The sequence below is a fragment of the Carettochelys insculpta genome, chromosome 9 (assembly GCF_033958435.1).
Source record: "Carettochelys insculpta isolate YL-2023 chromosome 9, ASM3395843v1, whole genome shotgun sequence".
NCBI classification, from domain to species: domain Eukaryota; kingdom Metazoa; phylum Chordata; order Testudines; family Carettochelyidae; genus Carettochelys; species Carettochelys insculpta.
In genome coordinates, this window is record NC_134145.1 from 21,198,939 (window position 1) to 21,222,608 (window position 23,670).

Here is a 23,670-nt window from a genome sequence, read left to right on the forward strand (position 1 = left end):
CTTTATGTGAAAAGGCTTGTAAATTGCCAGATCCCTAGGTGTGAGGTAACACCTACACACCTTTTATAACAACATGTAAATATCCTCAAGTTGTAGATTTCAACATCTCTAACTTAGTCACACTGCCTAAAACTTATTTTGCTCCTTGGGCATTATCATCACTCCAGCTTTGCACTGAAATTGCTTATTTCATGTTCTAGGGTGAAACTTATTAATGTGGGTTTTTAAGAGGCCCCCCTGGTAGTCTCCATGTCTTGGAGAACAAAAATAAGCAGAGGACCCAGGATGGGGACACATCCATGTTAGTCTCTTACTCAAAAGGAGTAGTAGCAGTTGCATACATTCACCCAGCATCTTTCAAAAGAAAAGAAACAGACTCCCTAATTAACAACTTTTCCTTGTGAGGCAAGGATTTCACTGTCCATTTATCTAGTGTTATGTAAAGGCAGCGGTTTGGAACTGATTTAATTTTAGTTGGCTGCAGATCCTGAAAACAGATTAACTTCAAGCGAGATTATATCTGCTCTAATTAAAGGTGGGGTTCTTAGGATCAGAACCCTCTGAAGATAATGATTCCGAATAAGGTTTAATAAACAAAAGTCTCCACATAACAGGAAGGAACAGGCTCATATTGAAAACGTCATTTTATTTTAAAAACTGACCAAAAAAATCCTTGCAGAATGAGCTGAAGCACTCCCTGCCTTTCCTCAACTCAGTCCTTGCGCAAACATGTACAAATTATGTAAAGTAATGTACAGTTTTCACATGTTCAGTTTCACAATCAAATAAAATCTTTTGGTCTTTATTCTAACAGATTATACTAAAAATCACTTAGTGAAGGTGAGTTAATACCACACAAATAGTAAAATGCAAAAAAGTGACTTTTCATGATTAAAACTGTTGAAAGAAAATAAAATGACTGCAGCATTTCAGGAGAGTTGCGAATACAGTTTAAAATAATGTAATTATCCTTACATGAATTTAAAAAAAAAATCAAGAACAAGTACATAAAAACTGACAGTTGCTTTGAACATATTACCAAACTTTTAAGGGGGGTTTCCAGCAAAATATCAACAGTTTGGTAACCATTTGATAGCTATGTATGTCCAGAACTGCAGTTATAAAAGTGAATACAGTCAGTGGAACAGCAGCTACTTGGAAAGAAAATAATGCATTCCCTTTACCACAAATTAAAGCAGTAGTTTGGAAGACCAGTAAAACTGAGTTTTAGTACTTGGTTTGCAAATATTCCATTTCAGCTTTAGAAGTAGTGGCTGTTTTAAATATTCTGAATCATAAATATTTCAGATAACCAATAAAATAGGGTTGGATCCAACAGCTTTTTTTTTTTTAAAAAAAGTACACAATATTTAAGCTGTTTCTTCAATAACCGTGCTCTCCTGAGCTTATTCTCCCCATGAGAGGAATCTTGAAATTTTAAAAACTTCAAACCATGACAGAATTATTCATCATGTGCATATCTAGATCTTAAGAGTTTTACACCATCCATGATAGTGAAAGATAAACATTTTTGATGTTTTCCCAGCAGTACTAATCTACAGTTGCCAATATACAAATAGGATAACTCCTGAAATGTACTTTTAAAAAGAATCAGCTGCCTTTCACATTCCAGTGTATTTTGTCACAAGTCCTTTTACATGCCTTTTTTTGTAAAAAAAAAAAAAATTAAATGACATGTTCATTGTTATGCTGCTGAAGAAAGCTCTGGTATGTGCATTCTCTAGCAGTACTATGGCTGCACACTCTCTAGTGGGAACGATTATCCTTTATATGGTATAGGGAAGACAGAGCAACTGAAAGAAAGCTATGCCAGGTCCCTCCTGCTACACAGCACAGACACTGGACTTCAACAGGTATTTCTGTAAACATACATCAACCCTTGTTTGCTAATATTTATGAAACCGCTCTTGAAAATGCACATTTCACTAGCTGTGTTTCAAAATGTCAAGCCCCAGAGTATGGTATCCTCAAAGGAGCTGATATACAAGGAATTACTGAATGCCAATTCCTATAATTTGAGGCTGCCAGTGGTATTTAAGAATGGCAACTGTTCTGAAACAAAAGCTGGTCACTGACACATGATTCTTAATAGTACATCAAGAGAATTTTTAATGAGCGTAAGGCTTGAACCAAAGCCTATTGCTGTCACTAGGTGTGTTTCCATACTCTACAATGTACTTTACATCAGACAGTTCACTAAAGGAAAACAGTCTTGTCTTCAGGCCCATTTATCACAGGTGGGCTGTATCCTGTATGTTTTCTCAAGGCCTAATTAAAAACAAAAATATGATTTTGGAAAAACAAGCATACTTTATAAGACACAGCTTCTAGCATCTCTTCCTCTAGTTGCAGCTTTTCTTATGCAGGCTTATGGGGTGGTGGACTTTCCTTCCCATCCTAGTCAAAGCACTAGGTTTCTTTCTCGTAACAAGGAAGATTCAACCATTTATTGTTTTCTCTTTGTCAAAACTGCTGAACGGTTAAGTACTGAAGTTGAGGGTTTCCATTAGTTTCAAAAATACAAGTATTATAGGAATCCCTCTCGGGCTTGTCGCCCATGATGGACTGACAGTCTGCCTCTCCCACCATTTAGCCTTAAAACAATTCTAAATAGGGGACACAGTAACCTTAAGCTACAAAAACTGACAAAATAATTCTGCCTCCTGGTCTCACTTACTGCTATGGATTTCAGCTCTTGGCAAGGAAGGTAGGTTTCAATTCATGAAATCAGTGTAAAATCCCCGGGACTTAATCACTTGGAAGAACAGCTCATTAATCCTATTAAATGTTAGACATCTGAAATTGGTTAGGTGCCTTCAGAATAGCTGCAACTATTTTACAATTCACTAGTGCTTTATTTGCATCCAGAACTAATCAATTTCTCTCTAGCATTTTACTCAACAATGTGCAGTATTGATAGTCAACTATTAACATTTTCCCCCTTTAAAATGCTTATTTCCTACTGCCAGTCCATTCAGTCCACTGCCACGGAGCGTGAAGGGACAGGACAGTAAACAGTGGATATTGTATTTCTCTACGACAACCTCTTTAGATTAAGACAGATAGTGGCCAAGAGCCATTTGAAAGAATTTTACTTTTGATTTTATTGGGAAATGGCAATGTGACTGTCAAGTCTGCTTTTACTGTATCATGATTTAGCTATTTATTTCATCCAACTGATTAGTAAGATTGGTTACCTATACAAAGCATTGACAATTCCTTATAGAAATTCAAGTTCAGTATTTACTGTATTGGTTTGTAGAAAAAGTAGTTTAATTAGGGTGCACAAAAAATTTAAAATTTACATTTCTGTACATTTGCATCACAGCAATTAATGCTGAATCTCATACAATTAGCACTAACAGCCAACTGCACACATTCTTTCTAGCAAAACAAAGCTAAATTACCTTTAAATTTAGGACAGTGGAATGAATAAGTTAAGGAAGCAAAAAAAATCCTGATTTTAAAGCCTATTCTTAACTTGACACACTCCTTGGAATAGGAAGAGAAAGTAACTGAAGTTACATTCTACGTATTAGAAAAGCGTACACTTTTAATTTTTCCATTGTGAGTCCTATTCAATGTGCCCTACAATTACACCAGGTTTTCAAGAAGTGTCTTTCACTTAACCCTTCTGTTATGGAGCAAGTCCCATAACCAAGAGTATAACATCACAAGTGACAATTTCTCAGTAGATACAACTCCAAGCATGCTAAATCAACACCACATTGTGAACACAGCCAGGATTTTTAAACCAGCGTGGGGGGAGGGTGAGTATTTGCAAATTCTTTAAAAGCAAGATTAGTAAACAGCTTGCAGTGAAAAAAACTTAACAGTTCAGATAAAAACATGAATAGCACCACAATGGATTGCACTAAGGTGCTAAAGGAGGTACCTTATTCCCTGCAGAGTGAATGCTATTTCTGAAGAGTATTGCAATGTGTAAATGCAAGTGTATAATGGTTACCATTTGGTTCATTCATCTACAGAAAATGCATTCCTTCTCTTATGTGTTCAACTAACATTCAAATTACTGAACTATACATAATGTTACATAGTTTACAACTTATGAAAACAGCTTGAAAGCAGATAAGGTCACCTTGTTAAGGTGGGATGTTTTAAAGGTCTAATACCCAGCTAAGACATTTCAGTTTTTGCGCTAATGGTCCAAGAGTGCTTTTTGTGTCACCAAGAACAAACGTAAAAAATTTATAAACAAATGACTGTCCTCACAGCTGTTAAAGTATCCTTAGAGTCACTGAGGTGTCAAACTAGCATACTCGCAGCATTATATGTATAAAGTGTAAATGACACATCAGAAGACTTGCAATTCAGGTACCAGAATCACATTATACTGAATTTCAGTACATCAGTTGTGTATGCTCCCTTTTCTTCTTGATCATTTAAAAAAAGGTTTATCCCTTCCATTTTGACCCACTTCTATAATGGCATTTGTGGGCTGTTTGCATCCACTTGCTTTCACTGGAGTACGCTGGCATTGTTATTAACTTTCCAGTTAAATTAGAGATCAGGGAAACGGCTGGGGTCCTCCTTGTAGTCATCAGGAATAGTGAAGATGGATTCATCAAACTCATCATAGCGAAACTCCTGAAAAGTCACAGTGGCCGTGATGGTGGGAAACACAGGTATGTCTGAGGAGAGCATAATGGCCCAGTGAAGAGCACAGAGAAAGGGTTACACAGTCACTACATTAACAATTGGCTTAATAAACTATCATATACTTGCAATTAGGAACTCCAGTTCTGTTTTAGAGCTTATTAAATATTTCAAACACTTTACTGGCTCGTCTACACATGAAAATTAATCCAGAATAAGGTAGTATGAACTGAAAGCAGATTAACAATTCCTGATTTTAAAGAAGTGATTTAAACTAATTTGAAGATTGCACTCTGACTGCAGAATAAGACCATCCCACACTTGGACTCAGGTCAGGAATAGCTACTCCCTGCATAGAAAAGCCCTGAATGACTTGCAAACCTCCAGAGGCTTGGTTCAGATAAATTCACAGTGCCTTGAACAAACATCTGAATTTATCAGATGAGCAAAATTGTGCTGGAAATCTAGGTAAGAGGGTTAAACACAACAAAACCCAGATAGCATATAAAAGCTTGGGTCAAGATTCCACAAGCAGTTCCCACTGAATACTGTAGGATTGTGGATGTGTAACAAAGTAAGATTCAGTGTATTCAGAAAAGTTCATATATACACCCACCTTTCCCTCCACCTTATAACAAACTACCCTGGAGGGTAGAGGCAGTTTATTCTTGGATCTCTGCTGCTATTTGTGAATTGGGTGGGTTTGTTTCTTTATGTCAAAGGTTTTGCTATGGTAATCTGTGTCCATACAAATTAGCAAATGAGTTTTTTCCACCTGTTGGCAGAAATTGTGAAGCTGCATGTAGTTGCTCATAACTGATTTACAGCAGTCACAAGGAGGGATAAATAGTAAATGTAAATATATATTCTGAACAATCCTCAAAGAGGAAGAAAATCAGATATGTTAAAATGTGGGATTAGGGGCCCTGGCAACAATCCTGATGACAATGTTCATCCTGAGAAAATTCCAATTAACAAAAACGTATTCATTTATTCAAGGTCAACATCATCCTTCAATTCAAGTGATCCGCAGTGGGTGCACCACACAACACAGTCTTCAGAATGAGCTCCAGACTAGAAAATGGTAATTTTTGTTTATAGTTGACACTTTCACTATTTACTCAAGCCCCTTGGTGACTAGTAAAGAAAAGTGATTTCTTGGTTGTTGACTTCTCATCCCAGCTACAACATATTCTTCAGTCTTTTGCTAACCTAACAGGATTCTGATTTTTCCATTCACCAAGTCTTGACTATAGTCCTCTTACAGGTATGGCAGACCAATGTAGTAGATAATTAAGTTTCCTTGATGTAACTAAAAATCAACAATTCATTACATAAATTCAGTCATTAGTACTCTCGGCCCCTGCTTCATGGAAATACAGGGTCACCTTAGTAGAAGCTGAAGGTGTTAGCTTACCTAGCTTTACAGGAAAGCCTGGTGGTAGCTTCATCTGAACAAATTCTCTAAGTTTGTTAAAGTGCTTGAAGGGTGCAATCACTTCTAAAACATTCAATAATCTGAAAAGGAAAGTGCATTTGTATTAGAAGCACTTAACTGTTACCAGCTTGCTTATTTTCCAAAAAATGTACACTGAATGCAATGGATAATAAGTAAAATTAAAGGACTGAAAATTCGTGGTCTAAATTCTACTATACACACACACTCACTCCTAGATCTGTGATGACACAGCATTGCTGCTTTGAGTGACAGTTTTAAAATCCCATTTCCAGTGATCAGTGTTTCTACCCTTTTTGAAAAATGAGAAATTGGATCTTAAAATCATGTTGCCAATTACTTCCCCCCACCCCCTCTCCCAGCCCCTCAAAACTTGAAATCTAACATTTATTTAGAGTAATTTATATGGAGATCGAAAATTAGGAACTCAAGCTTTAAATGATCCCAAAGCTTAAATCCTTAGCTTTCACACATGGAATACAGGTGAGACAATCTTAGCTGCTAAAACAAAAAAACCAAAAAACAAAGTGTAGACAGCAAGAAGGGAGGAAGCATGTGAAGCATGGACCAATCTGGTAAAGATAAAGGCAATTTCCAGACTGGGTTTCATCCCCTTAGTATCATTTTTCCATAGTCACTGATCACTGCTTTGTACAAATGTCTCTTGTTTTAGAAGAGAACTCATTGCACTGTGGATTTCTAAGCAAAAGTCAGAGAGAGTAAAACAGCTGCAGCTAGCGTAAATGATTTTTATTTCTTGTCCAAGAGGCAGTAAAGTCAAATACATTAGGGGGAAAAGAGTCAAGAAAATAAATGTGCACACAACTGAGTGAAAATATATGCCTGCATCCGCATCTCAAAGATCGACAGTTACAGTACATTTACAGTAGCAATTTCCACACACATGAATGTTTAAGATAATTCTGACTTACGATTCAATTCCCAATGGAAATTCCTGGCTCATGGCTATTGTGGCTTTAAATGTTTTCTTGCTTTCTTTGCAGACCAGCTCTCTACCCAGGTGAGGAGCTCTTTAAACAAAAAAATCGCTACAGTAAGCAAGCGTAAGAGGCAACAAGTAGCTAGCTATGGAGTTAGGTGAGGACTGAATCTTTCACAAAAACATGGCTGCTACTGAGCAGTTTTGCACCTTGTTTCAGAAAGTGTGAGATTTTGAATGTAAATAATGGGTTTGGTCATAAGCTACTAGGTCTTGCCTGAGGTAAGAACCAAGACCTGTTTGGTGCTAGCAATTAATTTGAACTACTTTAAGCATAAATATGATTGCTGTCCATAAAAAGCACAACTGAAATATATTAAATACAGAGCTTAATCTTTTAAGTATTTAAAGTTAGGCTCCAAATATTAAGTAGTCCACAAGCTTCAAAACATTGCTGTATTTTCAGTTAATTGTAGTGGAAGATTGTCAAATTATTTATACCTTAATACCCGACTCCTTTTTTTGTTCAGCCAGCCTTGGGAGAAGGGTTTTTGCAGAAAATTAAGTAGTAGTAGTAAGAAAAATACAGAAGCTATGGAAATAGAAAAACAATCGAAGGTGGGGAAGCATTTATGACTAAGGACTCCTTGCCTATAACGAAATAGATATACTTACTTTCCATTTTCAGCAGATATGTATTCTTCCCATGTAATTGTGTTGGGTGGAGGCGGAGTGAGGGACTGTCGTCTGACAGGCTGTTAAGAAAAAACAAGAAGTCACTACCTGTAAAATTGCATAGTAGGATATTGTTCAAAAGATAAAAAGGCACTTTTGTAATCTATAAAACAATTTTTCAGTTAGGCAAAGGTTTTGAAATTAGTAGTAAATTTTCAAAACCCAGTATTTATATATCTACTGGCAAGAGTCAAACTAAACATGGATTTCCTCTCTCTTAAAAAAGAAAGTCTCTGTATTAGTGCACAATAACACAAATATACTAGATCCATATTCTCTGAAGCAGGGCTGTGCAAGCTTTTTACACTGCCCCCTCCACCCCCAGTTTCAAACCTGCAATTAGCAGGGCCCCCCCCCAGATGGCCCTGGAAGTGACACACTGAACTTGTTTGGTTGCGGGGCTGGGGTCGGGGAGAGAAATAGAAAAGATTAGAGGGAACATTGGTCTGGGGAAAGATTTTAAAAGGGTCTAACACACAACCCTAATGCTTGGGAGCCAGGTTAAAGGGGCTTCTTCCCTCCCCACAGTGTACACAGCCCCTTCTTGCTGTCCCCGTTGGGCTCAGTGCCATGTTGGGGGGGCTCCCTAGAATAGCAGAAGCGGTATGGGCAGGGCCAAGAGCAATTCTCCTGGTGCTCCACTGATTACTTGAACACAGCCAGGCAGCACAGGGGCAGAGGAAGCAGCTCCACTGCCCAGCAAATAGCAGCATAAAGGTAACTGGAGGACGTGCAGTGGCAGGCTGTGCGCCAGGCTTTGTCTGTGCATGGAGCAGGAGCAGGGTCACATGCTGGGCTTGGAAGAGAAAGCAGTGGAGCAAGTGTCCCATTGCAACTGAGAGCAGCCAGGGCACGTGCCTCTCCTGCACTCCCTCCCAGACCCAGCTTTGTCCCATTAATGACATTGCAGCTGCAGAGAGTGGGAATGTGCTGCACCCCCTCATAAGAAATTTCACATCCCCCAAGGGGGAGCGCCCCCCACTTTGCACACCCCTGGTCTGAAGCACTGTGGTCCAAAACAAGACAGTGCAATTTACACAACCTAGCACACACAACCTAGCACAACTGCACAGTCCTTCCAAAGGCTGAACTCGCTAGAAATATAAAAACAGAAAGTTGCTTGGATGCTCTAACAAACCACCCAAACAACCAGTCTGCTGCGACAAGACGTTACACATTACTAATGAGTAGTTCCAGCGCTCCCTACTCCCTCCAAGCACAACATCACTTGAAACCATCCAGCATAAAATAACTGAGCGCACAAAAAAGCTCAATAAAAACATTAAATCATTTTGGACATTTGAGGTCTCTATGCTTTGACTTCATGCAACAGTTTACTTTCTTTATATTATGAGCACTTGCTATTCAATACAAGTAACTATAATCAACTCAAGATAGTAAAGTTATATCCAGGCCTTTTTAGTAATATGACATTTTACCAGAGATCAGGCCACAAAAGTTGGAATGCATAAAGGTTTACCATAAAATTAGTGTTAGAGACAAAGACTAAAAACACAACAATACATTCAAACACTTAGTATAGTGCTAAGACGAAGTCAGCAGTTCTGACTGTTAGTGGAATAACTTCCCAGTTCATGAAGAAAAAAAGAGAGGAAAAATATTTCAAGACTAATCCTGTCCAAAGCTCCAGCCACCTTGCTTGATAAGGTACTTAAATTGGGGACCATTCAGAAATCAAGTCTTCGGTAGGTAGAATCAGCAAGTTACCTCTATAAAAATGCAGAGGAGAACAGCACTAACAGAAAGATGACCTTCAAAGCAACATTCTGAACTAGAATCAAAAAATCATTCCAAACAAAAAACTAAAATATTCCAATTCAGTCAGCCAGAAAGAGCTCTACCTTACAATAAAAACCATCATGAAAGATCAAGGGATCTTTTTGTGTAAATCACCCACTGAAATATTCAGGAGTTCAACAACGAAAAGACTATATTGATTACAGTTATAAACCAGTTCAAATGTTTTAAACTAAGATTTATACAAAAAAGAGAACATAAAAGAAGCTTTTTCCTATTAAATGTATTAAGCCTCAAGTGTGAAGACTAAGATTATTCCCTGGGGGGAGGAGGAAAGGGGACTGGTGTAGAGAGTAAGTTAATTGTACCTCAAAATTTTGTTCCATTAAGTTACCACCTTTACTGAGGCTTTCCATGATGGCCTTATTTCGAAGAATATCCTCCTCACTGAGATGTTCTCTTCTTTTCCTTGATTCTAAAACAAGTCCATTGACCAAGTAGAAGTCTGCCAAGAAGTTTCCTACTCTTTCCTGGAAGACATTAATTTGACATTAATGAACTCGAAAGCTACAGTAAAACTGTGATGACTTTTTTGCACTCAGTGTTTACATTCCGTAAAACGGAAAAAGTAAAAACATGGTCAGATATAAGTTAACTTTTGAGCAACATCATTTAATCATTTAATGCTTCGAAAGGTGACAAAAATCTTCCCACACACAGGAAGTCATTTGGTAGTCTATCAATACCTAACGAGAAAAAACATTCCTTCCAGTCCCTCACAAATGAGTGCTTGCATCTCACAGGCAGGTTGGATTTTCCATGTATTTTCACTGTCACTTGCACGAACAGTTGGTTTGATTCTTCAAAAATACTGTTCAATTATTTGCCATTACTCTTGGTATTAATGTACGCAGTTTAGTAATTTAAAATAAGTGACATTACTTCAGACTTTACAGCTTTGAACGTCTATTCTTGTAGAATTAAACAGTAAAAAAGTAAACTCTCTTTTAACCAGTATTCCTTTAACCGGAACTCTCAGATAACCAGCACTGATATCAGGTGCTCTTCGCAGCACCTGGGTTTCTTCTTCCAGGGGAGCTGTGTAACCACGGTGGAGACAGGTGGCCATAGCACCTCTTCCCCAACCCCCCAACAAGCCCTGCATGGCAGCACAAACCGCCCCCCCCCCCACACACACACGGCAGCATGGAGTGCACACACGCATATACACACACACTTGGCAGCACAGAGCATCCCTCTAGTGCTCCACGGTCCTGCTCCCAGGGCTGCAGCACAGGTCAGGGCACCCAACAGCTTAACCCTGGCAGTGACTGGAGGCTGGCGCATGGGAAGCTAGCCAGCCCCACTCCACTTCACCTTCCTCCCAGCGTGGCAGCATGAGCTAGGGCCTGCTGCTGGGAGCAGTTAGTCCCTTCAGCCAGTAGGGAGTGCAGCAGAATGGGTGGCCACCGCATGGTGAGCCAGCCACCGCACACACACCCCTTCCCCAGCAGCACAAGGCAGGGCCTGAGCTGCTGCAAGCATGGAGTGGGCTGTGCTGGTGGAGGCGGTGCTGTGGGGGCCGAGATGCCCAGGGCTTCAGGGAGAGCAGTATTGGCATAATGCAGATCCCAGATGGTGAAGAGATCCTCTCTGTTATCCAGAATATTTGAATATCGATCAGCCTACTGATCCTGAGGCTGCTGAACATGGAAGAGCTTACTGTAGTACTACCACACGTTTTTACTAACTCCCTTCATTGTTTCTAAGGCTGTAGGGCCTGATTTTATGAAATGCTAAACACCACCTCCTGTGTTCAATAGAACATAAGCAGCTTGTAGGATCAGGCCATTATTTCCTATATCTGAACTTCAACTCTACCAAACTGACTTTCTGCCCTAAATTATCCTAGATTAGGTCATTCCTACATCAGAGGTAAATCTCCAAGGTTCATGCCTCTGACCTTTGTTGATATTTTGAGAGCCTATTCTATGCTGCTTCCTCATCTTTGTGATGACCAAACCTGAAAAAGTGTAAGATACTGGCATTCTGTGTTTTCAGTGTCTACAACTGTAAGAACAGTAGCTATGGGAGAGAATTTGGGGTTTTCCCCAGATAATTCAAATTAATGTAGATTTCTGCACATTCTAAATGTACCTTAGCTAAGTGCAAACACAGTGATCTGTGTTTTCTGTCTGTACCTCACAATGCCGTCTAGTGTAGACTTGGGTGAACTCGGAGATGTAACACAAGAAATGTACTGAGATCGCTTTCTATCCAGAATGACAAATATCTTCAAAAATGATCAGCTTGAACACACTTAAAGTTTGTGCACCCAAAGTTCACTGGCTGTCTGATGTCATGCTGATTAAGCTTTTAAAAACTTACTGAAAGGACAGGAGAGGTATGGTTACTTTCACCCTTATTTTTTGCACTGCCTTCACAGAGCTAGACAGACAAAGATTGGTGGCTGCTACCTGAGAGACCAGCTCTGCAGGCAGCAGCACAGATGTAAAGGTGCCAATACCATTCTGTGCCATCGTTACTGCTGCTGCCACCAAGAGCAGCTCTGCCTTCAGATCTGGGCTCCTGACCAGCAGCCACCAATCTCCAGCTGCCCAACACAGCAATGCAGAAGGGCAGCATTACTGCAACCTCTCCCTCCCACAATAATCTTGAGAGCACTTTCCCCATAATTCTGTTTTGGTCAGGACCCCTACATTAACACCACTGTGAAATCTGAGCTTTAAATGGCTGAAATAATTAAAATTACCATTTAAAACTCCTATGACTGAAATTGATGAAAAATGACTGTGAATTTAATAGGTCCCTAGTACCTGGGAGCAGGAATGTCAGAGGTAAGGGCTACCTTGCCTGCCCTCCATGGAAATTAGTAGCAGAACCAGATGAATCAAAGACTGGCTGAACTCTGAATACTGACAAGAGAGGAGCAGTTTGATGGGAACCTAGCAAGAACTTTCAAATATGGCCCCCGGAAATTTTTCAGCTGAATTGTTTTCATTAGACAGATGTTATTACTTTTATGAAGAGATTTTCCTGTATAGCTTATTTCAAAATAGCACATCTACACATAAAATGCATGTTAAAATGGCGCCCAGCTATTCTGAAATGACACTGCTGTGCAGACATACTTCAAGTCCCCCTATTTCAAAACTGGAGCACCCTTATTTCAAAATAGCCCCTATTCCCTGTCTATACAGCCCCTATTCCAAAATATCTATTTCAGAATAAGTGCTATTCCTTGTAGAATGAGGTTTACAGAATTCAAAATAAGCCATACTCTTTTGAAATTATTTTAAAGTAGCAGTTTTGCTGTGACAACACAAAGTTATTTCAGAATAGTGTCTAATTCTGAAATAGCTATGGTAGTCTATATACTATCAAAATAAAAAAGCAGTCCAGTAGCACTTTGAAGGCTAACAAAATAATTCATTAGGTGATGAGCTTTCGTGGGACAGACTCACTTGTTCAGATCATAGCATGGGAGCTGTTTAACCAAGGTGGTATGGCTATGACCTGAAGAAGTGGGTCTGTCCCACAAAAGCCCATCACCTAATAAATTATTTTGTTAGTCTTTAAAATGCTACTGGACTACTTTTTTGTTTTGCAGTGTAGATACACCCTAACAGTTTGGACTTGACTTCATCTCATCCTCTGCAAGGGAATTATTGCACTTGCTGCCATGGTTACCATTTCTGTACAATATTTTCCTATTTCAACTATTACTGTGATATCTAAACACTGATTCTGTCTGAACTATAGCAACATGTTTAAACATCATCAAAGATCTCCTTTAATTTGCCTACTACACAGTCCTACAGCTACCTTCAGTGCTTCGTAATCTCTATTATACTGTGGGATGCTGCATTTTTCTGTGAACTTTTCCGTCTCTTCCAACTGGTTCAAATATTCTTTTACTATGCTTTTTACACTATGCAGTACAGATTCTGCTGAAGACATTAATTTAAAAAAAAAACAAACCCTCTTCTTCCATGGCTTACAATTCAAATAGAAATGAGATTTCACATGATGCAAATGTTGAACAAAAAACACTCATCTTGTCTTTTGTATTAACACCATCAACCAGTGCTATTCTGAACACAGTAATGAAGAAAAGGCAGGTTAAAACTGCAAGGCTCTGTTCAGACTCACTGTTTTGTCTTCTCTGAAAAGCCATCCTGTCTGCGCACGAGCAAAAGTAATTGATTTTGTTGATAATGTTGCTGAATAAATATCACTGCTCATCAAAATGTCAACTTCCTCCTCTGTTTCCATTTCAGATTCCTGGAACAAAATAAATACTAATGTACCGAACTTACTGATTATTTTAACCTTTTTCATTGTTAAAAGTAGACACATGAATAAGCCTTAGCCTTCAATTGGCCAGTTTTATACCCTCATAAAATTATGGATGCTTCAAGAACTAGTTATTTTAGTCGCATTATTAAAAAAAAATTCACGTAACATTAGCATGGCAGTACAATTGGTATTATGGAAGGAAGAACATTGTGTGAAACTGTGCCAGCCAAATGTACTAATAATTCAGCATATGAGATAGTTTCAATTAATTTACCATAACTCAAGGGACAGTTTAATATCCATTATACTACCAATGGAAAAACAGAGTCAAACTGAGTTTGATGCTGTTAAAAAGTCAAAACACAAACCAAAACAGCATTGGCTACTACCTAACTTCAGTGCCCAATGTGGCAATGTTCTTACAACTCTGCTCCAACTCTTCTGTTTCCTTGGATAGGAACAGATAACTGTCTAAAACCCATTAAGGGTAAAATTTATTATTTGAAAGTATCTTACCCCATTTTGTTGATTTTACATCACAATCCACGTAAACAGCAGCTTAAAGCCTTCAACTTTTGGCGGCTGAGAACTACCAAAGCCATTTCAAGAGCACAATTTTAATTTGTAAGCGACCCATTTGCTTACTCAGAAACACTAACACATTTTTAGTTGAGTTTTTAAATCTGTATTTTAAGATCAGTAACTTTTTGGAAGTGTGGTTATACTTGATAATGACATTCCTTACATAGACCCTAATACAGCAAAACATATAAAAAACACATGTATCAAAGGGTTAGCTGAGTTAGTCTGTATCTTCAAAAACAACAAGAGGTCCTGTGATACCTTACAGACTGATAAATATTTTGGAGTATAAGCTTTCGTGGGCAAAGACCTGCTTCATGCATCTGACGAAGCGGGTCTTTGCCCACGAAAGCTTATGCTCCAGAAATCTGTTAGTCTATAAGGTGCCACAGGACTTCTTGATATAAAATACATGTGTTTTGCTGGATGAGGCTATATGATTGAAGGCATTTTGCCAGTAATTCAAACGTCTGATGCTGATGTTTGCCATACACAGTGCCCATAACAGGTTCATAGTTTCTAAAAGCCAGAAGGTACCACTGTGATCATCTAATCTGACTGCCTGCATAGCAAACCATAGGACTGCCTTAATTAAATCCAGTTTAAATAAAAGTGTATGTCAGAGAAAGAAAGAGTATGAAGCATGGGCCTGGTGTAAGCATTGGCCTAAACCAAAGCAAGCAGGAGTTACACTAAGAGTAACAAGCAGACCCTTGTTTGCCTGCAAGTCAGTGTCTGGGACATTAACTCAGCATTAGTACTGCTAAAACATTTACAACATGTAAATCCATTCCACTAGGGCAGTACAAGGACAACCCAACTTAGCACATTATAAAACAGTTTGACAAAGGTGATGAATAGCAATATTTTGTCTGGAACATCAGGACTGAAAGCACAATAGGTGGAAAGTACAACAGGAGGTGACAAACATGACTTTGATGCGTAAGAGGAAATGTAAGGTGTTTATCACAGATTGTTTGTCTGTCTATAAATGTTGGGCAACCCTGATATAACTCTTTCTCTGGCCTAGGGAACAATGTAGCAATCCTAGCATTGACTAAGCTGGTCCTTTGTAAAGGGGTACATATGCATAAGTGGCTCAGAGTTTGCTGACAACTGTTATTGTACCTTGTTTACCAAATAAACCTGGCTTTGGTACCTTCATACCTTATACGATTTTTGAGTCTCTGGGAATCCCTTAGAGTCTACCACATTAGCCATCTGCACAGGGCAAATGTGATATATAGCAAGAGCATATGAACATTGTCAAAAGATTATCATCACTTGCAGAATAAGGGACCAGTGAGGACACCACACTGGTGACCGTCTGAACTACCACAGTACATATATTAGAAAAAACATCCAATCTTGATTTAAAAGTAACTGCATTGATGAGGAATCCACAATTTTGATAAATTATTCCAACAACCAAATTACATTAACTGTTAAAAATCTGCACCTTATTTCCAGTCTGAATTTGTCTAGCTTCAACTTCCAGCCTCTGCATCTTGTTTGTCTGCAACACTTAAGAATCCCATTATTATGTATTTATTTCTTATGTAATTTGCTGATCAAATCAACTTTCAATCTTTTATTTGTTTAGCTAAACAGACTGAGTGCTTTGAGTCTAACTGTAAGGCATGTTTTCCATTTTTTTAAATGATTGCCATAGCCATTCTCCAAATCATCTCCAATTTATCAACATCCTTCTTGAACTGGGAACACAAGAATTTGACACTTTATGCCAGGAGCAGTTATATCTGTGTCAAATACAGAAACAACCTCTATTTCCATTTGAGAGTCCCTGTTTAGTCTTCCAATGATCCCATTCAATTTTGGACACCAGGTTACACTTGGAGCTCATGTTTGGCTGATTATTCACCATGATTTGAAATAAATCTTTAGTTTGCAAAAGAGAAGGCTGAGAAGGGACATGATAAGCTTTCAAGGGTGTTACAAGAAGAAAGGATAGAAAATTTTCTTCTTTGCATATGAACATACCAGACAACCAGAAGGGACCTTGAGAAGTCGTCAAATCTAGTCCAAGTCATCAAATCTAGTTCCCTGCACTCACACCATCACCATCCCTGACCTTTTTTTTTTTTTTTTTTTTTAAAATCCCAGGCAATTGAAAGGCCCCGTCAAGAACTGAACTCACAACCCTTGGTTTACAAGGCCAATGTTTTAATCGCTGAGCTATAAGTCAATTAGCATGTGGATAAGAGGGATCCAGCAGATATAGGGTACTTAGATTTCCAGAAAGCCTTTGATAAGAGCCTTTGGTAAGGGACCTTAAGTAAAATAAGTTATCATAGGATAAGGTGGATGGCCCTCTTTGGGCAGAGAATTGGTTAAAAAGACAGGAAAAGAAAGGTTACTCACCGTAGTAACGGTGGTTCTTCGAGATGTGTCCCCGTGGGTGCTCCACATTAGGTGTCGGGCTCGCCCGGCGCCGCAGATCGGATCTTCCAAGCAGTTTCTGCCGGACCGCGCATGCGCCAGTGCGCGCCGCTCCCTTGCGCGCTCCTGGCCACGTGCGCGATCCGGTCCCCGCCAGTTCCTTGACCAACCGCCTCGGATGCTCCTGCAAAACAGTAAACAGAGATCCGAAGCGGGGAGGATGGGCGGGTAGTGGAGCACCCACGGGGACACATCTCGAAGAACCACCGTTACTACGGTGAGTAACCTACCTTTCTTCTTCGAGTGTCCCCGTGGGTGCGCCACATTAGGTGACTACCCAGCAGTAACCCAAGATAGGAGATGAGTAATCGGATTATGTGCAGCTTGTCCCCGAGAGGACCGCTGTCGAGAGACGGGTATCCTCTTGGAATACCCTGTGAAGGGCGTAATGTTTGGCGAAGGTGTCATAGGATGACCAGGTCGCCGCTCTGCAAATCTCTTTTAGCGCAACGCCCTTGAAAAAGGCTGTTGATGCCGCCACCGCCCTAGTGGAATGAGCCCTGGGCGTGGCCAGTAAAGGAGTCTTTTTGAGTTCGTAGCACATTTTTATGCAGGATATGATGTGCTGCGAGATTCTCTGTGAAGAGAGACCTTCTCCTTTCGATTTGGAAGTGAGAGAGACTAGGAGTCTATCCATTTTCCGGAAGGACTTGGTCCTGTCTATATAGAAGGCTAGCACCCTCCTCACGTCCAGGAGGCGTAGGCGCGCCTCTTTGTTAGAGGTATGAGGCTTTGGATAAAACGAGAGTAAAACCATAGGCTCGTTAATATGAAACTCAGAAGAAACTTTAGGAACAAAGGGTGGATGCAGCCGTATGGTTACCGCCTCCTTGGAAAAAACAGTGCAGGGTGGCGTTGCCATAACTGCCGCAAGCTCGCTCACCCTGCGAGCTGACGTGATTGCGAGAAGAAGGGTCGTCTTTATCGTAAGGAGGCGGAGGGAAACCGTGGCCAAAGGCTCGAACCGTGGTCCCGTTACCACATTAAGCACCAGGTCCAAGTTCCACGAAGGTGGAAGCGGTTTCCGAGGGGGGTATAGGTTTACCAACCCTTTGAGGAACCTGGTAACCATGGGATGGGCGAACACCGTGTGCCCTTCCTCTTTGTGTCTGAACACCGAAATGGCGGCAAGGTGGACCTTTAACGAGGATAGTGAGAGTCCTCCTCTCTTGAGGTCCAGTAAATACTCTAGTATTACAGGTATAGGCACCGAAAGGGGGGCTAGCTGTGTGGTAGAACACCATGCCGTGAAGCGAGTCCATTTCTGCTTGTAGGTCTTCCTGGTGGAAGTCCTCCTGCTACTTTCTAGGACTTGCCGCACTTCCTCCGTACATGTGCTCTCTAGGGAGCTGAGCCATGGATTAACCACGCTTGTGGTCACAGGCCTTGGGGGTGTGGATGCACTATGGACCCCTGGGCTTGCGTGAGCAGATCCGGCGCCACCGGAAGGGGCATCGGTGGCCGGTCCGACATGCGCAGGAGTAGGGGGAACCATTGCTGTCGATCCCACGTTGGGACTATCAGGATCATTCGGGCTCCTTCCCTCCTGGCTTTCTGCAAGACTTTGTGGATCAGCACTGTGGGAGGAAAAGCGTAAAGCAGGGGGCACCTCCAGGAGATCGCGAATGCGTCCCCCAGGGACCCCCGTCCCAGTCCTGCCCTGGAGCAGAATCGTGGGCACTTCTTGTTGTGTTGAGTAGCAAACAGGTCTATCTGGGGAAAACCCCATGCGTGAAAAATCGGTCGTAGCAGATCGGGGCGGATCTGCCACTTGTGCGTGAGTGCGAAACACCTGCTCAGCTGGTCTGCCTTCACATTGTGAGCGCCTGGTAAGTACGAGGCTTTCAAGGTTATATTGTTGGCGATGCACCAGTTCCACAACCGGACTGCTTCCGCACATAAGGCACGGGACCGAGCTCCTCCTTGCCGATTTATATAAAACATGGTGGAGGTATTGTCTGTACTGATCCCGACTACTTTGCCTTGTATATGGTCTCGAAAGTGTCTGCAGGCGTCGAACACTGCTCTGAGCTCCAGTATATTTATGTGCAGTGACTGCTCCGTGGAGGACCACAGCCCTTGCGTCACCATGTGGCCCAGCAGCTGTAAGCATGTCAGAACTGGCACCGTAGGGCTGAAGGTGATGACTTGCACGAGGGAGCCGATGGCCCAACAGCGAGTCTCTGGTAGATACACTCTCGCTGTAATAGAATTTATGGGTGCCCCTATGAACTCTATGTCCTGTGTGGGGTCTATCTTTGATTTTGCCAGATTGATAACCAGGCCGAGCGAAGAGAACGTGCCTGATGTGACGCGTATCATGCGTAGTACCTCCTCCTTTGAGGCCCCTTTGTGTAGGCAGTTGTCCAGATACGGGAATATAAATACCCCCTGTCTGTGCAGGTAGGCTGACACCACTGCCAAGGTCTTGGTGAAGACTCTGGGGGCCGAGGAGAGGCCAAACGGTAGGACCTTGTATTGAAAATGTTCTTTGCCTACCATGAACCGGAGGAATTGTCGGTGAGCCAGATGGATAGTTATGTGAAAATACGCATCTTGTAAGTCGAGGGCTGCGAACCAATCTCCATCGTCTAGTGCCGTGAGGATGGAGGCGACTGTGATCATCCGAAAGCGTTGCTTGCGCAGGTACCTGTTGAGGCCTCGAAGATCTAAGATGGGCCTCCAGCCTCCTGTCTTTTTCTCTGTGAGCAAGTACCTCGAGTAGGACCCTCTCCCTTGCAGTTGCTCCGGCACTCTTTCCACTGCCCCTATGAGCATGAGATGGTCTTCCTCCTGCTTGAGCCTCGCTACATGGGAGGCCTTCTGGAGGTGGGGCCTGGGTGGAGGTCGGGGCGGTGGGAGCGACTGGAAGGGAATGGCGTACCCCCGTGGCTATGATCTCCAGCACCCATTTGTCTGTGGTGATCCTTTGCCACTGGTCATAGAATGGTCAGAGGCGATGGTGGAATAACCGCTTCAGATGACCTTGTGCGATGGTAGTGATGGCACAGCCCTGGATCTGTGTGCCAAACTTGTGGCCTTTGGCCCTGCCCCGAGGACGCACGGCTCTGTTGGGAACGTCACCTGGGAGTTCTGTACTGCTGGTGCTGTTGATGTCGCCCTTGCTCGTAACCCCTGTGGTACTGGGGACGCTGTTGCTGGTACTGGTGCAGTCTTTGTTGAGGGTAGTACTTTTTCTTTCTGTATGGAGGGGGGTAAATCCCCAGGGTCCTAAGTGTGGCTCTTGAATCTTTACTGGAATGAAGGACCGAGTCAGTTGATTCAGCAAACAGCTTCTGCAAGTCGAAGGGAAGATTGACGATCTTTGCCTGCAGGTCCCTCAGTATACCCGAAGTCTGGAGCCAGGACTACCTTCGCATCACCACTGCTGTAGCTGTGGAGCGTGCTGCTGTGTCCGCAACATCCAGGGCGATCTGAACTCCCGTCCTCGAGGCCGCGTAGCCTTCTTGCACGATGGCCTTGAGCGCCGGTTTCTTGTCCTCTGGAAGCGAGTCCAGGAGGGAGGTTAACCTAGTGTAGTTGTTGAAATTGTGGTTCGCTAGATGCGCTGCGTAATTTGCCATTCGCAACCATAGCGTGGAGGAGGAGGAGACCTTTCTGCCGAACAGCTGTAGCTTCTTGGCATCTTTGTCTGTTCCCCCTGTCTTGAATTGAGATCTCTTTGATCTTTGTTGCGACGACTCTACCACCAAGGAATTTGGTTGTGGGTGGCTGAACAGAAACTCCATGCCCTTCGCCAGCAAGAAGTATTTCTTGTCCGCTCTCTTGTGGACAGGTGGAATAGTTGCAGGGGTCTGCCATATCATAGTGGCGGACTACAAGATTGCTTCCTCAAGCAGTATTGCTATTTTGGAGGAGGCCGGACGTCTCAGATTTTTGAGGAGCTTATGGGGTTCTCTTGCACCTCTGCTGTCTGGATGCCTTGCGTGAAGGCCACCCTTTTCAACAGCTCTTGAAACTGTTTGAGATTGTCCGGAGGATGGACGTCCCCCGGGGCCATAGCCTCGTCTGGGGAGGAGAGCGAGGAACCACTAGGGTACGCCTCTCTGGACCCTTCTGGTTCCTGTTGGGGATGGTACATCCGCTCACTGGAAGCTTGCAAGGGAAAATCTCGGGGTTCCATAACCAGTTCCCCCTGAGATACTTGAGCCTCTGTCCCCGTTCGCGATTGCACTCGGGGATACGGGACCGTCTATGGGGATCTTTCCCTGGTAGACTGCCGGTGGTGTCTGTGCCCCGCATGATAGGGGCGACCATGGCAGCATGGGCACTGTTCTTGGGAAGGTGACCTGGACCACTCCCTTGGTGCATACCCCCTGAGTCTGGGGGAGCGAGATCGTCGAGAGACCTGGGACACTCGAGAGAGCAATTTGTGATAGTACTCCAGCGGCTCAAACCCCAAGAAGGGTGAAGGTGGTCCCAGCCAGGGCGAGGCTGGTTGTAAAAATGGAGACGGGGGCTCTGGGTAGGCTAGGGGGGACCCCTGCCTTCTAGTTGGAGTCTGCAGCATGAGCGGAGGGCTGAGAGAAAGCAACTCTGCAGCCCTGTCTGGAGAGGGGCTGCAGTGCCTTGTTTTCTGTGCAGCCTTTCCCCTCCCTTGAGGGGGTGGCTCCGCCCCCTGACAAGCAGGGGATCTCAGCCCCGTCCACGCCGCACTCGGCACGCTCATGGGCGGTGCCGCACGGGCGGTGTCCTCCGGTGCTTGCAGGCTGCGTGCCTGCGCGCTCTGCACCGCCGGTTCCCTGGGGGTCGGTGCCGCTGCCTGTGGTGCCGCTGGTACCGGCGCTTGTTTAGCCGCCGCCCTGCCCACGGTGCGGGGCGGCTGTTTGATTATCGGAGGCTGACCCGCCTCCACGTGGCTCTCCGTGCCGCCACCGATCAGCTGTTGCTGCGGCTGGGGGCTGTGCGCTCTTCCCGTCCCGCTCGCTGTTGCTGCTGGCAGGGATCAGGTTGGGGAAACTTTCCTCCATTTTTGCGCTGATGGGGTGAGGGAGGCGGCTTTCCTTTTATGGGCCCCGGAGGGTGCCTCCTGCTGCAGCCGCTCCAGCACATCTGGCTGGAGGGCGTTGTCGAAGAGCAGCATTTTAAGCCGCATCTCCCTGTCCTTCCTTGCTCTGGCTGTTAATTTTGCACAGAAGGAACATTTCTGCGTGACATGGGACTCCCCCAGGCACCTTATACAGTGACTGTGCCCATCAGACGCTGGCATTGCCTCTCGGCAAGACTCACATTTCTTGAATCCTGAAGAGGACATTGCCGGTGAGTCTTTTAGTTGTTAATGGGGTACTTAGCACCTTCTCTGTGCTGTTTTCCCCCTCTCGGATAGCCTGCCGCGGCAGGAAGGCTAATGGCCCTAGGCTCCTGGCCTCCGGTGCTCCGCTTGTTACTAGGACCGGACTGAATTCCGTCCCGCTTGTTGTTTCTCATTCTTTTTTTTTTTTTTTTTTTTTTTTTTAAATAACTACTGGCTAACTTAACAATAGACTAAGAACTTGAAAACTTTAAAGAAAAACAGCTAAAACCATTGAATACGCTAACTTGGCCGTAGCCTAGTCGGATTCCGTCTGCAGCCGATGGCAGTTAAGAGGAACTGGAGGGGAGCGCGGTCCGGCAGAAACTGCTTGGAAGATCCGATCTGTGGTGCCGGGCGAGCCCGACACCTAATCTAGAGTACCCACGGGGACACTCGAAGAACAAAAGTGTAGGAATAAACTGTAAATTTTTAAAATGGAGAGAGGTAATTAGTGGTGTCCCCCAAGGGTCTGTACTGGGACCAATCCTATTCAACCTATTTATAAATGATATGGAAAAAGGGGTAAACGAGGTGCCAAATTTGACGACGATACTAAACTGTTCAAAATAGTGAAGAACAAAGCAGACGGTGAAGAGCTTCAAAAAGATCTCACAAAATTAAGTGATTGGGCAACAAAATGGTAAATTAATTTTAATGTTGATAAATGTATAGTAATGCACACTGGAAAAATAATTCCAAGTATACAAACAAAATGATAGGGACTAATTTAGCTATAACCACTCAAGAGAGATCTTGGAGTCATTGTGGATAGTTCTCTGAAAACATCTACTCAATGTGCTGCAGCAGTCAAAAAGGCAAACAGAATGCTAGGAATCATTAAAAAGGGGAAGAATAAAACAGAATATCTTATTTCCTCTATATAAATCCATGGTACGCCCACATCTTGACTATCACATACGGATGTGGTCACCTCATCCAAAAATATATATATATATTGGCATTGGAAAAGGTTCAGAAAAGGGCAACTAAAATGATTACGGGTTTGGAATGGATGCCATATGAAGAAAGATTAAAAAGACTGGACTTTTCAGCTTAGAAAAAAGGAGACTAAGGGGGAGTATAGAGACATAAAATCATGACTGGGATGGAAAAAGTGAACAAGGAAAAATTATTTATTTGTTCCCATAACAAAAGAAGTAGGGGCCATCAAATGAACTTAATGGATAGCAGGTTAAACTAATGAAAGGAAGTTTTTTTGTTTTTTTTGTTTTTTTTAAACACTTTTTGTATGCAGCACATAGTAGGCCTGTGGAACTCCTTGGCAGAGGAGGCTGTGAAGACCAAGACTTGAACAGGGTTCAAAAAAGAACTAAATACATTCACAGAGGTTAGGTCTATCAATGGATATTAGCCAGGATAGGTAGATATGGTGTCAGAAGCTGGAAGTGGATGTCAGGAGAGGAAATGCTTTCATGATTACCTGTTCTGTTCACTCCCCCTGGGGCA

General features: G+C 42.7%; 1 protein-coding gene across 1 annotated transcript in view; it reads right to left on the reverse strand.

The window, feature by feature from the left end:
* Positions 1–629: 629 nt before the first annotated feature.
* ANKRD13C (ankyrin repeat domain 13C) overlaps positions 630–23,670 on the reverse strand; it is a 77,591-nt gene continuing 54,550 nt past the window's right edge. The window contains exons 8-13 of the mRNA XM_075003512.1: positions 13,701–13,832; positions 9,896–10,057; positions 7,710–7,789; positions 7,027–7,125; positions 6,056–6,156; positions 630–4,673 (exon numbers count right to left, since the gene is read on the reverse strand). Coding sequence (XP_074859613.1) covers positions 4,543–4,673; positions 6,056–6,156; positions 7,027–7,125; positions 7,710–7,789; positions 9,896–10,057; positions 13,701–13,832 — 705 coding nt within the window. The 3' untranslated portion in view covers positions 630–4,542. The remainder of the gene's footprint in view (positions 4,674–6,055; positions 6,157–7,026; positions 7,126–7,709; positions 7,790–9,895; positions 10,058–13,700; positions 13,833–23,670) is intronic.